Genomic DNA, 16,968 nt, shown 5'->3' with positions numbered 1-16,968 from the left:
AGACAATTCCTCCATGGCGTCCACCTTTCTGCAGCCGTGACACTATCTCTGATCAGCAATGCCATGCCCCCACCTTTTTTGCCTCCCTCCCGTCCTTTCTGAAATATCTAAGGCCTGGCACTCTAAGTAACCATTCCTGCCCCTGAGCCATCCAAGTCTCCGTAATGGCCATAATATCATAGCTCCAAGTACTAATACACACTCTCGGCTCATCTGCTTTGTTCATGATGCTTCTCGCATTAAAATAGACACATCTCAAACCATCAGTCTGAGTGTATCCCTTCTCTATCACCTACCTATCCTTCCTCTCGCAGTGTCTCCAAGCTTTCTCTATTTGTGAGCCAACCACCCCTTCTTCCATCTCTTCAGGTCATACCTGCCCCAAAAGAGGTCCCAATAATTCAGAAATCTGAATCCCTGCCCCCTGCTCCAATCCCTCAGCCACGCATTTATCCTCCACCTCCCTCTATTCCTATACTCACTGTTGTGTGGCACAGGGAGTAATCCCAAGATTATTACCTTCAAGGTCCTGCTTCTCAACTTCCTTCCTAACTCCCTGTAATCTGTTTTCAGAACCTCCTCCCTTTTCCTACCTATGTCATTGGTACCAATATGTACCACGACCTATGGATGTTCACCTTCCCACTTCAGGATATTGTGGATGTGATCAGAAACATCCTGGACCCTGGCACCCAGGAGGCAAACTACCATCCATGTTTCTTTCCTGCATCCACAGAATCGCCTGTCTGACCCTCTAACTTATAAAGTCCCCTAATACCGTTGCTTTCTTCCATTCCTTGCCCTTCTGAGCCACAGGGCCAGACTCTGTGTCAAAAGCACAGCTACTGTTGCTTCCCCCACGTTGACTGCTCCCCCCCCCAACAGTACTCAAACAGAGTACTTATTGTTAAGGGGGACAGCCACAGGAGTACTCTCTAGTATCTGACTCCTGCCATTCCCTCTTCTGACTACTATCCATTTATCTGTCTCCCAAGGCCCCGGTGTGACTACTTGCCTATAGCTCCTCTCTCTCACCTCCTCACTTTCCCTGATCAGACGAAGGTCATCAAGCTGCACCTCTAGTTCCCTATCCCGGTCCCTAAGGAGCTGCAGCTCAATGCACCTGGTGCAGATGTGGCTGTCCGGAAGGCTGAGTCTTCAAGACAATAGGTGCATTCAGCCCTTTGAGCCAGCACTGGCATTCACTGTGATCATGGCTGATCATCCACAATCAGTACCCCGTTCCTGCCTTCTCGCCATATCCCTTGACTCCGCTATCTTTAAGAGCTTTATCTAACTCTTTCTTGAAAACATCCAGAGAATTGGCCTCCACTGCCCTCTGGGGCAGAGCATTCCACAGATCCACAACTCTCTGTGTGAAAAAGTTTTTCCTCAACTCCATTCTAAATGATCTACCCCTTATTCTTAAACTGTGGCCTCTGGTTCTGGACTCCCCCAACATCAGGAACATGTTTCTATGTGGGACTAGGCAGAAAATGGTTCGGCACAGCCAAGAAAGGCCAAAAGGCCTGTTTCTGTGCTGTGGTTTCTATGGTTTCCTGCCTCTAGTGTGTCCAATCCCTTAATAATCTTAGATGTTTCAATCAGATCCCCTCTCATCCTTCTAAATTCCAGTGTATACAAGCCCAGTCGCTCCAATCTTTCAACATATGACAGCCCCGCCATCCTGGGAATTAACCTGGTGAACCTACGCTGCACTCCCTCAATAGCAAGAATGTCCTTCCTCAAATTTGGAGACCAAAGCTGCACACAATACTCCAGGTGTGGTCTCACCAGGGCTCTGTACAACTGCAGAAGGACCTCTTTGCTCCTATACTCAACTCCTTGTTATGAAGGCCAACATGCCATTAGCTTTCTTTACTGCCTGCTGTACCTGCATGCTTACTTTCAGTGACTGATGAACAAGGGCACCTAGATCTCGTTGCACTTCCCCTTTTCCTAACTTGACACCATTCAGATAGTAATCTGCCTTCCTGTTCTTGCCACCAAAGTGGGTAACCTCACATTTATCCACGTTACACTTCATCTGCCCACTCACCCAACCTGTCCAAGTCACCCTGCATTCTCATAACATCCTCCTCACATTTCACACTGCCACCCAGCTTTGTGTCATCTGCAAATTTGCTGATGTTACTTTTAATCCTTTCATCTAAATCATTAATGTATATTGTAAATAGCTGCGGTCCCAGCACCGAGCACTAGTCACTGCCTGCCATTCTGAAAAGGACCTGTTAATCCATAGTCTTTGTTTCCTATCTGCCAACCAATTTTCTATCCATGTCAGTACCCTATCCCAATACCATGTGCTCTTAATTTTGCCCACTAATCTCCTTTGTTCAACCTTACCAAAGGCTTTCTGAAAGTCCAGGTAAACTACATCCACTGGCTCTCCCTTGCCATTTTCATAGTTACATCCTCAAAAAAATTCCAGAAGATTAGTAAAGCATGATTTCCCCTTCGTAAGTCCATGCTGACTCAAACCGATCCTGTTGCTGCTATCCAAATGTGCTGCTATCTCATCTTTTATAATTGACTTCAGCATCTTCCCCACCACTGATGTCCCACAGATCAGACTTCCCACATCTGACACCCAATACAGAACATCGGCCTCACACACATACTTCCTGTTTCTATTCCTCACAGGTACTTACCTCGCCTCTACCTGTTATCACATTTGACATCCTCTTGCAAGCACTGTGCTGCAGGTCATAACCTTTCACTGTCTAAGTTTCTTTCCTTGCATTCCACCTGTGTCTTTAGCCCATAACTTTAAAATTCTCACCACTGGTCCTTAAACTGTCTGTTACTCTGCTTCAGCCCATCTTGATCCTGTATACCTCATTGAATTTCTTAGCTGCATTGCTACAAAAAGGTGACTGCCTTTCTGGTTTGGTTTTAATGATGTCTTTGTATCTGTACTCTCTAGGATCATTGTATCCTTCCCAAAGTGTGCTGACCAGAATTAGAACAGTAGTTTGGTTGCGGGCTAGCCAAGGTCTCAAAGATTTATATAACCTCTTGTGATTTTTTTTCAACTGATTTGCCTGAATCTCCTGCTTTACTAACCCTTCTTTCCACTTTGAAAGATCTTTACATGTGTGCACCCAGATCCTTCTGCTCCTGCATAAGCTATGAAGTTGCTTATTTAATGTCCATTATCTCTGCAAGTTATTTCTACCAGAAATTTCATGTCACTGTGTTAGGCATCATCTGCCCATTCTGCTAGCCTACCTATTCTTATTCTGACTGATACCACGTCTCTAGTTTTAGTACTGTTTAGAAATTTCAATTTTGTGCATCACTGGTACCTTGCTTAGAGCTCGACACGTTGTTCAGAATGTAAGCACTAATAGAATCAGTATTCAAAACAGTCATTAAAGTGTTAATTATAGCGATCCATTACCTTAAGACACGAGCAGAATTAGGCCATTCATCCTGTTGAATCCACTACGCCATTCCATCATGGCTGATCCCGGATCCATTCAACCCCGTACACCTGCCCTCTCACCATATCCCTTGATGTCCTTCCTGATCAACAAGGAATCAATTAACTTCCACTTTGAATTTACCCACAGACTTTGCCTCCACTGGTTTGTGGCAGATCATTCCACATATTCACCATTCTTTGGCTAAAATAAAATTCCTCTAAAAGGTTCTAAAAGGTCTCACCACATCCATCTTGTCTAGTCTGTTCAACATTAGGTAGGTTTCAGTGAAATCCCCACGCATTCTTCATATTCCAGTGAGTACATGCCCAAAGCTGTCAAATACTCCTGATATGTTAACCCCTTCGTTCCTGGATTCATTCTTGTGAACCTTATCGGGACTTTTTTCCAATGACAATACATCCTTTCTGAGATATGGGGCCGAAAACCTATCATTACACCAAGTGCGGCCTGACTGGTGCCTTATAAAGGCTCAGCATTATCTCCATGGTTTTTATATTCCATTACCCATGAAATAAATGCCAACATTGCATTTGCCGCCTTTACCACAGACTCAACCTGTAAATTAACCTTATGGGAGTCTTTCACGAGGACTCCGAAGTCCCTCTGATGTTTGAACCTTCTCTCCATTTAGATAAAACTGGCTAAACAAAAGCTCGTATCCAACAGTTGCACAACTGATGGGTCAAGTCACCGATGTAGTCATCTTTATTTCAAGCAGCATCATAAAGATGAGGTGAAGATAAAATGGGATCAATAAAATTTTTTGGGGCGGAAGGTTGATGTATAGAGAGGAAGTATAGAAAGATCATGGTGACCCGAGAAATGTCAAAATATATTGATGTTTTAGTGACCAGAAATTTTTAATGTTTTTTTTCAGGGAAAAATATTCACTTCAATTGAATTGCAGCATGAAATCAATGACCTTTGCCTTTATCCTAACTCTGGTAAGTGCAATTTCATTTGTGTAGGAAGATTGCTACCTGTGAATCTTGCAGGATCTAGTTTATAAATTCACTGTCAACCAGAAAGGCACTTATTATTCAATGTGTTTTGATATGGACTCTGAAGCTTAAGACTCATTGAATCTAACTGGGAATACATTGTCATATAAACTGACTATAGCTTTAGCATTTTGTATTTCATGCTTTCAAGAAGCAAATGTATCTTTTTGTGAAATATTATTTATCGGTTCTTATCTTCATTTATTAAATGTTTATCATTTTTACTCATCTTGGAAGACCTGTGGGAGGTGAAGAATATTTTGGTTCTATAATCTTTTCCGTGGCATTCAAATATGTAATCTACTACTGATGTCCAAGCCAACTTTTCAGTTTGTTTTCTTTCAAACAGACATTCTCCAGTTCTATAGTTTGTAGAATAGAGTACAATTCCAGTAGAAATGAAATGTGAATAGTTAGTCCTAAAAATAACTTGCTCTAAACTGTTGAAGTCTGTAAGCTGTATACAATTAATTCCCATTTCTGTGTGTAGATTGTCTTGCATTGATTCAGTAACTATTCTGTTTTCATACTCTATAACTGGAAGACACCAGATTCCTGTTATGAATCTGATTCTTAAGCCCACCATATCCAACCTGTCCTTTGTCCATCTACACTAATCACTTTTGTCTGCACTATGACTGTTTAAGTACATGGCTCTTGAATATAGATAGGTACTTTATTGATTCCAAAGGAAATTACAGTTGCATTACAAGTGCACAGATATAAATATTAGAAAAGTAGAAAGAATAAAAATTAAGTGACCACAAACAGTCTAATAGGAGGGGTCAACCCCTCCCAGGCTTTATGTTGATTCATTATAAAACATAATGGCCGAGGGTAAGAATGACCTCATTTAGCACTCTTTGGAGCAGCACAGTTATCTTAGTCTATTACTAAATGTGTACCTCTGTTCAGCCAAGGATCGTCCAGATTGCTAGGATTTTCTGTGGGGTTCTTTGTTCTCCCTCAGCCTCCAGTATGTCCATTTGATTCCTATAACAGAGCCAGCCTTTCTAATCAATTTATTGAGCCTGTTGGCCTGCCGCATGGTGATGCCATTGCCCTGGCACACCACCACATAGAAAATTGTACCGGCGACATCAGACTGGTAGAATGTGTGAACGAGAGGCCTGCATACTCCAAAGTACTTCGGTCTCCTTAGGAAGTAGGGACAACTCTGACTCTTCTTGTTCGCAGCCTCTGTGTTGATGCTGTACTCAAGTCTGTCATCCAAGATCACCCCCAGATATTTGTAGGTTCTCACCATATCCACGTCCTCACCATCAATAGTAACAGGAAGCAATGCAGGCTTGGTCTTCCTAAAGTCCATCACTATCTCCTTTGTCGTACTAATATGAAAATTTTATCTCATTCCACCAAATCTGAGTTCTAAATATAATTACTCTGTATGGAAGAAAATAAAACCTTTCCCCTCAACTCCCTGTTAAAGCATTTTCCCTCATCTTAAATTTATACCCTTGGATGTCCCTACCATGGTGAAAGGATTCTATCCTATCCATGCCTCTTATTTTGCGTGCCTCTTGAGGTTGCCTCTCAGCCTCCATCACTTCATAGTAAAATACATGTAGTCTGTCCGGACTCTCCCCTTATTTAAAATCCTCTGATCCCGACAACATCCTGGTGAATCTCCTCATTAATTTCTTTTCAAGTTGGAGGGCAAAATATTCCATTCTTGTCCACGAGATACCAAAGATAGAACATAGAAGAATATTCATGAGGAGGATCAGTACTAGAAGCATTCCTAAAGATGACTAATCTGATCTTTTTCTACATAGAATGGAAACCTAATTTTTTTTTTGCCAAATAAAGCCATGGCAGCATTGTTCAAATTATAAGTGTAATTTTTCTTCTGACTTTCAGTTAGCTTCAGAAATATTATTAAAATATATGCTGTGGAATTACTGCTTTTATATTCCTTTGGCCAACACTCCCAGAATAGTGCCAAGAGCAAAAAACACTTCAATCCTTGCAATTCTTAGTCATTCATGCAGCCTTCATTGAACAAATTTCCTGGAGCATAAAAAAATTAGTATTTGAGATACAAAGAGCCTTGTTTTCTTCCACTAACTACTCTGTCTAAAAAAGGGAGGTTTGATAATGTTTGTCAAAGAGTAAGCATGCCATAATTTCTGATACTCTCCTGAGGTGAACTCTCATAGTATGAGTCATGCACAGAGTTTTCTGTTATCCCTATTGTAAAAGGGATCTTGCGAAGTATTTCATAGTCTACAAAATGTGGCAATGATTGTTGCACCTTCCACAGAGGGAAAGTAATGGAATAGAAAATATTTTGGAATTATGCCAATAAAAGCATAATTCAGTCATTAAATTATCTGCATGAACTGCCTGTTTATAAATTAAATAATTGCTAGGTGTGTGAGTTTCAATCCTTACCCATTTTCTTTTGTTTTATCTAAAACACGTTTCTATGAAAGGCAAACAAACATTGGAGATGGGTCAGTAAAATGCAGGGTGAAAATGCTCTTAATTCTTTAACCTCAGTTGAATATTGAACATTGGCAGTCAGACACCGAAGAGTTTGAGGGTTTTATTCTAACCAACTTTTCAAAGCCTTGTGCTATAAAGCAGGCTTTTTGAATTTTGAGGCAAACCGACAGGTTTTCAAATTAAGATTTTTTTTTACATTCTCTTATCCTTGGCACATGATGCCATTAACAAATTTTTAGGCTGCTGATGCAAAACATGAAGTTTTATAAGGGAGATCGGCAGTGTCCTGAATGAATAAACTACTGATAAACTGACTTCAAAACAAAAAAAGTACTTTATTTCATATAGGTCATGTAAAATATCACTTTTTTTTCTTTCATAGATTTATCATTTGCTTTGACAGCTTGTAGCAAACAATTTACATATGTATTAAATGGTATATCAACACTAGGCAATGGATACAATGCAAATATCCTCATTGATTGTCATTTCCACATTGTCTTTCAAAACTACTTCATGAAACAAGATACTACTGACATTTTGAAGTACATAAACACAACTAACATAATGTGTGAATAATATATTTATCTCAGAATTAAAGCTCCTTGTGACCAGTTATAATATGTGTAAAGTCAATATTACCTGCGTCGTCTTGCGTAAACTAATTTGTTCACTTATCTTTTCAAAGGTGTGTCTGTGTGTCTTGGCCCAGATTATTATCTTAAAGTGGCATCTAAAGTAATCTTGTCTCATTCCTGAAATTCATTCACTCTTTAGTGTCTTAATTGTCTTCTGTTCATAGAAACAGATTCTCTGCAGTGCTTTAACAACTGTTCAGTCAAAAAGCTCAGAGTAAATTTATTATCAAAGTACATGTATATCACCATATATAACCCTGAGATACATTTATTTGTGGGACATACTCCATAACTCCAGTTACCGTAATAAAATCAATGAATGGCAAGAGCAGACAAGCAGTATGCAAAAGAGAACAAACTCTGCAAATAAATAAATAAATACATGCACAGATAGATAAATAAATAAACAAGCAATAAATATTGAGAACATGAGATGAAGAGTCCTTGAAAGTGAGCCCATAGATTGTGGGAACAGTTCAATGATAGGGTGAATAAAGATATCCCCTCTGGTTAAAGACCCTGATGGTTGAGGGGGTAATAACTGTTCCTGAACCTGGTGGTGAGAGTCCTGAGGCTCTTGTACCACCTTCCTGATGGCCAGCAGCTAGAAGAGAGCATGATCTGGATGCTTTGCCTAATATAATGTTTATGCTTGTCACTTGAATATTTTGATGGCTGGTAACTGTTGAATCTTGTATTTTTTCACATTTGTTCCTTTGAAGGGCTGACTGATTTGCCACAGTATCTTTAAGACTGCAGATATTTGCTGCTTTTGGGAACATAATTTGGACCATAAAGACAACTTGTCAAACTAGTATCTTATATACTAGTACCTGATCAGGAACTGACCATTTATTTTAAAAAATATAATCTATAAATATATTTATTATTATTATACATTTTCCTGATTCACTAAATAAGCGTTTTCTACAAATCATTCAGTGCTGACCTAACTTAATGAGCGTATAAACAAAAGATGACCTGTTTATATTTTATTCAGTAATTGTATTAGAAAGTCATCAGCTGTATAATACAAAAATTCCACATTCATGTAGATATGCTGTCCATTGTTTTAAAAAAGTGACACATCACTGAATGATGTGGAAACTCCAAAAGCCTATGAGAAAAATCCCAGTTTGACAATTTTTTTTTTCTTCATTGGTAGCTGGCTCTCAAGCTTTACGTCTGATAGAAGTTAGTTTTAGCTTGCAATTTCTGCTCTAAGCATTTATCCTGCTTACAATGTTAAATTTGGAGCAACTCTATATCCTAAGACAACAAGAACACCTATTTATTACATCATCTGAATTGTACTATGATCAATAATTGGTATAAATCACGCAGGTTCGTTTGCACTATTTTAAATGGGCAGGAACATGAGGCCAGAATTTGGGAAAGTAGTTAATAATGAACAAAGGAATGCCTTCTATGGAAATACATACTGGGGGATAGGTTCAATTGGTTCTTAGTGTTGATGAAAGTTGAGCCAGGCAGTTCATTTTATTAATGTTGCAAGTATATTACACTTGATAGTCATAGAATTGTATAAAAGTACAGCACAGAAACAGGACCTTCAGCCTGTCTGGTCTGTGCCGAGCCATTTAAACTACTTACGACCATTGACTTACACTGGGACCATAGCCCTCCATATCCATACCGTCCATGTACATATCCAAACATCTCTTAAGCATTGAAATCGAGCTTGCATGCACCACTTGTGCTAGCAACTCGTTCCACACTCTCATAACCCTCATGTTCCCCTTAAATTTTTCACCTGTCACTCTTAACCCTTGATCCTTAGTTGTTGTCCCACCTAATTTTAGTGGAAAAAGCCTGGCTTGCATTTACCCTATCTATATCCCTCATAATTTTCCATACATCTGAAATCAGCTGTCAATCTTCTACGTTCTAAGGATTAAAGTCCCAATCTATTCAATCATTCCATATAACTTGGGTCCTCCAGACCTGGCAATATCCTTGTAAATTTTGTCTTTTTTTTTTAAACCTTATTTACATCTTCCCTGCGGGTGGGTCACCAAAATTGGACACAATACTCCAAAGTAAGCCTCACCAATGTCTTGTAGCTTTCTTGAGGACCCTATCTATTTGTGATGCTACTTTCAATGAATTACAAACCTGTATTCCCAGATCTCTTTGCTCCACAGCACTCCTCAGTGCCCAACTGTTCACTGTGTAAGACCTACTCTGGTTGGTCCAACTGATGTGCAACTCTTCACACTTGTCTGCATTAAATTCCATCTGCAATTTTTCTGTCTCATTTTTCCAACTGGTCCAGATTCAACTGCAAGCCATCATGTCAAATTCACTCCACAATCTTGGTGTCATCTGCAAGTCTGATCCAGTTAACCACATTATCATTCAAATCATTGATGTGGATGACAAACAACAACAGACCCAGCACTGATCATTCCAGCACTCCACTAGTCACAGGTATCCAGTAAGAGAGGCAGCTATCTACTACCACTCTGACTTCTTTCATAAAGCCAATGTCTAATCCAATTTTCTACCACATCTTGAATGCCAATCGACTGTACGTTTTTGACCAAGCTCCCATGTGGGACCTTATCAAATGCCATGTAGACAACATCAACTGCCTTGCCTTCATCCACTTTCTTGGTAACTTACTAAAAAAACTCTTAAGATTGATTAGACTTGACCTACCATGCACAAAGCCATGCTAACTCTCCTTAACAGTCCACGTCTATCCAATACTCATATATCTAGTCTCATAGAATACCTCCCTATAACTCTCACAACTGATGTAAGGCTCGCTGGCCCTTAATTTCTTGTTTTATATTTAGAGCCTTCTTAAACAGCGGAATAACATTTGCTATCCTCTAATTCTCTGGTACCTCGCCTGTCGCTAAGGAAGATTTAGATGTCCATGCTAGGGCCCTGGCAATTTCTGTACTTGCCCTCCGCAGGGTCCGAGGGAACACCTTGTCAGGCCCTGGGGATTCAACCACCCAAATTTGCCTCAAGACAGCTTCTTCTGTAATCTGTGTAGGGTCCATGAAGTTGGTGTAATTTTGCCTCACTTCTATAGACTCTGTGTCCATTTCCTGAGTAAATAAATGCAAAAAAAAAAAATCATTTAAGATCTCTTCCATCTCTTTTGGCTCCATGCATGGATTACCATTCCAAAGGACCAATTTTGTCCCTTGCAATCCTTTCATTCGTAACATCTTTGTAAATTCCCTTGGGATTTGCCTTCACCTTGTCTGCTAAGGCAACCTCAAAATGGAGGCTGTGGTAGGACAAAAGACCCTACAGAAAATCCTGGCAATTCTAGACAATGTTTTTCATGCTCTGCGTGCCACCTTGACTGAACAGAGGTGCACTTCTAGTAATCGACTAAGACAACTGTGCCGCTCCAAAAAGCGCTTTAGGAGGTCATTCTTACCCTCGGCCATTAGGCTCTAAAATGAGTCAACCTATAGTTGGGGAAGTGATGACCCCCCCCCCCCCCACCCCGCTAGGCAGTTTCAGGTAACTTTTTTTTTTTTTACAGTGGCATTCAAACGTTTGGGCACCCCGGTCAAAATTTCTGTTACTGTGAATAGTTAAGTGAGTAGAAGATGAACTGATCTCCAAGAGTCATAAAGTTAAAGATGAAACATTCTTTTCAACATTTTAAGCAAGATTAGTGTATTATTTTTGCCTTGTACAATTTTAGAGTGAGAAAAAGGAAAGGAGCACCATGCAAAAGTTTGGGCACCCCAAGAGATTTGAGCTTTCAGATAACTTTTACCAAGGTCTCAGACCTTAATTAGCTTGTTAGGGCTATGGCTTGTTCACAATCATTGTTAGGCAAGGCCAGGTGATGCAAATTTCAAAGCTTTATAAATACCTCTAAATATCAGAGGCGACGCAATCAGCAATCGCCTCTGATCTGGGCCGACATTTACGTGCCGGGCAGCACCTAATTAATTAGCTTGTTTATTTCGGCTTTTTTCTTAAAGATGTACTGGGTGCGCCCCGGCTACGGCTGCATTCTCCGCGAATCGGTATCTGTCTGCGGCCCGGGGGTTGGGGTGGTGGGACACTGGGGTGTTGTCTGTTTCCATCAGGGCAGACAGGTCATCTTCTTCCAGGTCTGCCTGCCTCAATGTCGAAGGTCGAGGTTGGTCGTCTGCTGTGGCTTATGTGGAAGGCTTGCTTGACTGCTTAGCCTCGCGCATTTTTCTATCATACAGTTCTTTGTAAGGACTCAAACCATTCTGCAAATATGCCCTAAACCGACGTACCCTTTCAAAATTAAAGTTGTACTTTATCATTGCAGCGAAAATTTCACGTAGTTGCTTCACGTTCAGTTCCTGGACAACTTCACTTTCAGTCCGTTCACTACTACATTCGGTTTTGATTGTTTATCCTTCCCTCTTCCAATTGCATCAGCTCTTCGTCTATCAGTTCTTGGTCATGGGATGCCAAAACCTCTTCAACATCATCTTCGTCAACTTCCACAAGTCAAACTCACTTTGTCCTTACCTCGTTCACCACGATCGAAACGCTTAATTATGTCTACTTTAACGCTAAGTGTAACACCCTCACGAGCTCTTTTAGGCTTTTCTGATACCTTAGAACTCATCTTGCTAACGGCTGCTCACAGGCACGTGTTTAAACAATGCTGGGGAGAATGCCGTTCTGAATCCAGGGTGGAGGGAGCTTTTTTTTCGTGCGCTGCCTTTTTTCGTAACAGTGAAAACACTTTCTGTTAGGGAAAACGGGGAACTAATGTAGGTCTTGGGTAACAGTGAGGTTTCGTAAAGCGAACGTTTGAAAAGCGGGGGACACCTGTATATTCTGCCATCATATTTGACTTACCAAATGAACCACTTCAGACATCTGGGTTGAACTCCATCTGCCACTTCTCAGCCCAGTTTTGCATGCTGTCAATGTCCCGCTTTAACCTCTGACAGCCCTCCACACTATCCACAACACCTCCAATATTTGTGTCATCAACAAACTTACTAACCCATCCCTCCACTTCCTCATCCAGGTTATTTATAAAAATCATGAAGAGTAAGGGTCCCAGAACAGATCCCTGATGCACACCACTGGTCACCGACCTCCATACAGAATATGACCCGTCTACAACCACTCTTTGCCTTCTGTGGGCAAGCCAGTTCTGGATACACAAAGCAGTGTCCCCTTGGATCCCATGTCTCCTTACTTTCTCAATAAGCCTTGCATGTGGTACCTTATCAAATGCCTTGCTGAAATCCATATATACTACATCTACTGCTCTTCCTTCATCAATGTGTTTAGTCACATTCTCATAAAATTTAATCAGGCTTGTAAGGCACGCCCTGCCCTTGACAAAGCCACGCTGACTATTCCTAATCATATTATACCTCTGCAAATAAATCTTGCCTCTCAGGGTCTTCTCCATCAACTTACCAATCACTGGTCTATAATTTCCTGAGCTATCTCTACTCTCTCCCTTGAATAAGGGAGCAACATCCGCAATCCTCCAGAACCTCTCCCATCCCCATTGATGATGCAAAGATCATTGCCAGAGGCTCAGCAATCTCCTCCCTCACCTCCCACAGTAGCCTGGGTTACATCTCATCCAGTCCCGGCGACTTATCCAACTTAATGCTTTCCAAAAGCTCCAGCACATCCTCTTTCTTAATATCTACATGCTAAAGCTCTTCAGCCCACTGCAAGTCATCACTACAATCACCAAGATCCTTTTCCATAGTGAATACTGAAATAAACTATTCATTAAGTACCTCTGCTATTTCCTACGGTTCCATGCACACTTACCCACTGTCACACTTGATAGGTCCCATTCTTTCACGTCTTATCCTCTTGCTCTTTACATACTTGTAGAATGCCTTGGGGTTTTCATTAATCCTGTCTGCCAAGGCCTTCTCATGGCCCCTTCTGGCTCTCCTAATTTCCTTCTTAAGCTCCTTCCTGTTAGCCTTATAATCTTCTAGATCTCTAACATTACCCAGCTCTCTCAACCTTTCGAAAGCTTTTCTTCTTGACTAGATTTACTACAGCCTTTGTACACCACGGTTCCTGTACCCTACTTTAACTTCCCTGTCTCATTGGAACGTACCTATGCAGAACTCCACACAAATATCCCCTGAACATTTGCCACATTTCTTCCATACCTTTCCCTGAGAACATCTGTACCCAATTTAAGCTTCCAAGTTCCTGCCTGATAGCCTCATAATTCCTCTTAGTCCAATTAAATGCTTTTCTAACTTGTCTGTTCCTATCTCTCTCCAATGCTATTATAAATGAGATAGAATTATGATCACTGTCTTCAAAATGCTGTCCCACTGAGAGATCTGACACCTGACCAGGTTCATTTCCCAATACGAAGTCAAGTACAGTCTCTCCCCTTGTAGACTTATCTACATATTGTGTCAAGAAACCTTCCTGAACACACCGAACAAACTCCACCCCTTCTAAACCCCTTGCACTAGGAAGATACCAATCGATATTTGGGAAATTAAAATCTCCCATCATGACAACTCTGTTATTATTACAGCTTTCCAGGATCTGTTCCCTATCTGCTCCTCGATATCCCTGTTACTATTGGGCGGCCTATAAGAAAACACCCAGTAAAGTTATTGACCCCTTCCTGTTCCTAACCTCCACCCACAAAGACTCCATAGACAATCCCTCCATGACGTCCACCTTTTCTGCCGTGACACATCTCTGATCAGCAGTGCCATGCCCCCACCTCTTTTGCCTCCCTCCCTGTCCTTTCTGAAGCATCTAAATCCTGGCACTTGAAGTAACCATTCCTGTCCCTGAGTCATCCAAGTCTCTGTAATGGCCACCACATCATAGTTTCAAGTACTGATCCACGCTCTAAGCTCATCCGCTTTGTTCACAATACTCCTTGCATTAAAATAGATATATCTCAAACCGTCAGTCTGAGCGTGTCCCTTCTCTATCACCTGCCTATCCTCCCTCATGCACTGTCTCCAAGCTTTCTCTATTTGTGAGCCAATCGCCTCTTCCCCAGTCTCTTCGGTTCAGTTCCCACCCCACCCCCCAACAATTCTAGTTTAAACTCTCCCCAGTAGCCTTAGCAAACCTCCCCACCAGGATATTGGTTCCCCTGGGATTCAAGTGCAACCCGTCCTTTTTGTACAGGTCACACCTGCCCCAATAGAGGTCCCAATGATCCAGAAATCTGAATCCCTGCCCCCACTCCAATCCCTCAGCCACACATTTATCCTCCTGTACTATTCCTATACTCACTGTCACGTGGCAGAGGCAGTAATCCGGAGATCGCTACCTTTGCAGTCCTGTTTCTCAACTTCCTTCCTAACTCCCTGTAGTCTGTTTTCAGGACCTCTTCCCTTTTCCTACCTATGTCATTGGCACCAATATGTACCACGACCTCTGGCTGTTCTCCCTCCCAAAAAGAGATCCAACAAACATTTATGAAAGCATTTTCCATGTTTTATTGAGCCAATCTACAGTATTTCTCTGAATTCAATAAATTTGAATATTTTATCTCTGCAGGAATGTTTTTTCTCGCCAATGAATCACCTAAGATAAATACGTTTTATGTTCCAGTAAGTACAATTTTTCCAGTGTTTTCTTTTAATGCACGCTAGGTAGAGGAGGGAAGCAGGAACAATTTGGGTGATAAGCTGTTACTTTTCTGGATTTGTTCATATCCCCTCACCCTCCTCATCATACATGTCTTGCAATTTGCCTACCTCATTTCACTCCTGAAACATGAAGGCAGAAAAGTCATTTAATTGAATCTTTTAAGCTTGATATGTTCTACCTGATGTGGTTTGTTATTTTCTAATGTCCAGCTCTCACTGCTTAGTTGTAAATCCACAGCTGTTGTTGATTACTTATCGCATTGTTAGGCTTTTGCCTTCAGGTCAGCCATTTTATATCGTGTGTATATTTCATTTAGTCACTATCAGAAGCATTTTGTTGGAAGTCGAGGGAATTTTGATCACCGGTTGAATCTATCTTTTGTGATAACACTGAGAAGTACTGTCTTTTTTACTTGGCTTGTGTACTGTAACATATTGGTGAATAATAAAACTGCCTTCAAATTACAGCTACGCCAGGACTGGAGTTTATGTATTTGTCTAGCTTTAAAAAATGGGAATTGTTGAGCATGAGCAGAATAAAGCTTATACTATATAAATCAATTTATTGTTTTATGCTAATTTTAATGCTGAAGATAAAAAATGAGTATTAATTTTGGCTGTTTATGATTTTAACATTATTTTTCAATTGGAACATAGGCATTGGGGCCTGCACCCCGTTGGTGTTCATTCCTGGATAACCTAACAGAGGAGTTAGAAGAAAACCCAGAATCTACAGTGTATGATGATTATAAATTTGTCACCAAGAAGGATTTAGAAAACCTGGGTAAGTTGTGTTACTCATTTATTTGTACATTTGACCATGTAACTCTTTTATGAAGTTGATTGTATCAAGTATAGCTTCATAAAGCTCGTATTTTGTAATGTCAGAGCAGACCTTTGGATAGCCCAGACAGCATTTCACACGTAATCCAGACTTCTATCTTCAGTGTTATTGAACTCAATAATCTTGATGTTTATTGTGTTTAAAATGTATCTTATCCTACTTCTAGCCATTTCATGGTGCATGCACAAGTTATCAGATGGAGAAAATAAAATCTTTCAAATAAGCTAATTACAGAATATCTGTTCAGCGATGTTAACATATTTGTCATTTTCCTTCTGCTTGGATGATGGCCCTGGTGTAGTATTTTATCCATTTAATTTTTAGTTGTATATTATAGTCATGAAGTTCATGATGGCTGCCTTTTGGTGCTGATTCAAGGCCATCCTCTGGAAGATGATTTGAATATAATAATGTTTGGAAATAGTTGCAGAAAAGAATCCTTGCATATTCAGCAGTTTGGTGTTTAAATGTGTAGTGTGCTACTTGTATCTCAACAGTATCTCATACTTTCTATGCTTTTGGCATAGAAAATATATCACTGGGAGGACATCAGGGGTTGGGAATGGGGAGAGTATTAGGGAAGATTTGAAATGTCCTAAGTCTTAGTAGGATGATTAAAGAAAAACTTGATGAAAAGATGGTTGAAGTCTTTTCCAGAAATGGAAGAAAACAGGAATCTACAAAGCCTATAAAGAGGCAAGAGCTATAGTGCTAAAGTTGGAATTATAAAATGCAATGGAGGAACTTAAAGAAAGGACAGTGGTGAGGACATCAACAAAATGTACTGGGAGACCAGTGACTGATACTGATGAATTTGAATAGGGCACTTGGTTACCAATGGCCTCACTTGCAGAAATCCAACTTTATGCAGATCCTGGTATACAGTTTTGAAGCATTTTATTATTATAAGCTTGAAAAATATTTTACTCATTTTTT

The 16,968-nt window shown here is 40.5% G+C and overlaps 1 protein-coding gene across 1 annotated transcript in view; it reads left to right on the top strand.

Annotated features, from left to right (window-relative positions):
* nol10 (nucleolar protein 10) overlaps positions 1-16,968 on the top strand; it is a 123,918-nt gene that overhangs the window by 78,078 nt on the left and 28,872 nt on the right. The window contains exons 12-14 of the mRNA XM_072251227.1: positions 4,348-4,414; positions 15,097-15,149; positions 15,846-15,972. Coding sequence (XP_072107328.1) covers positions 4,348-4,414; positions 15,097-15,149; positions 15,846-15,972 — 247 coding nt within the window. The remainder of the gene's footprint in view (positions 1-4,347; positions 4,415-15,096; positions 15,150-15,845; positions 15,973-16,968) is intronic.

The sequence above is a fragment of the Mobula birostris genome, chromosome 2, assembly GCF_030028105.1.
Source record: "Mobula birostris isolate sMobBir1 chromosome 2, sMobBir1.hap1, whole genome shotgun sequence".
Taxonomy (NCBI): domain Eukaryota; kingdom Metazoa; phylum Chordata; class Chondrichthyes; order Myliobatiformes; family Myliobatidae; genus Mobula; species Mobula birostris.
Note: the sequence above shows the minus strand (reverse complement) of the source record. Positions and strands in the feature narration are given on the sequence as shown.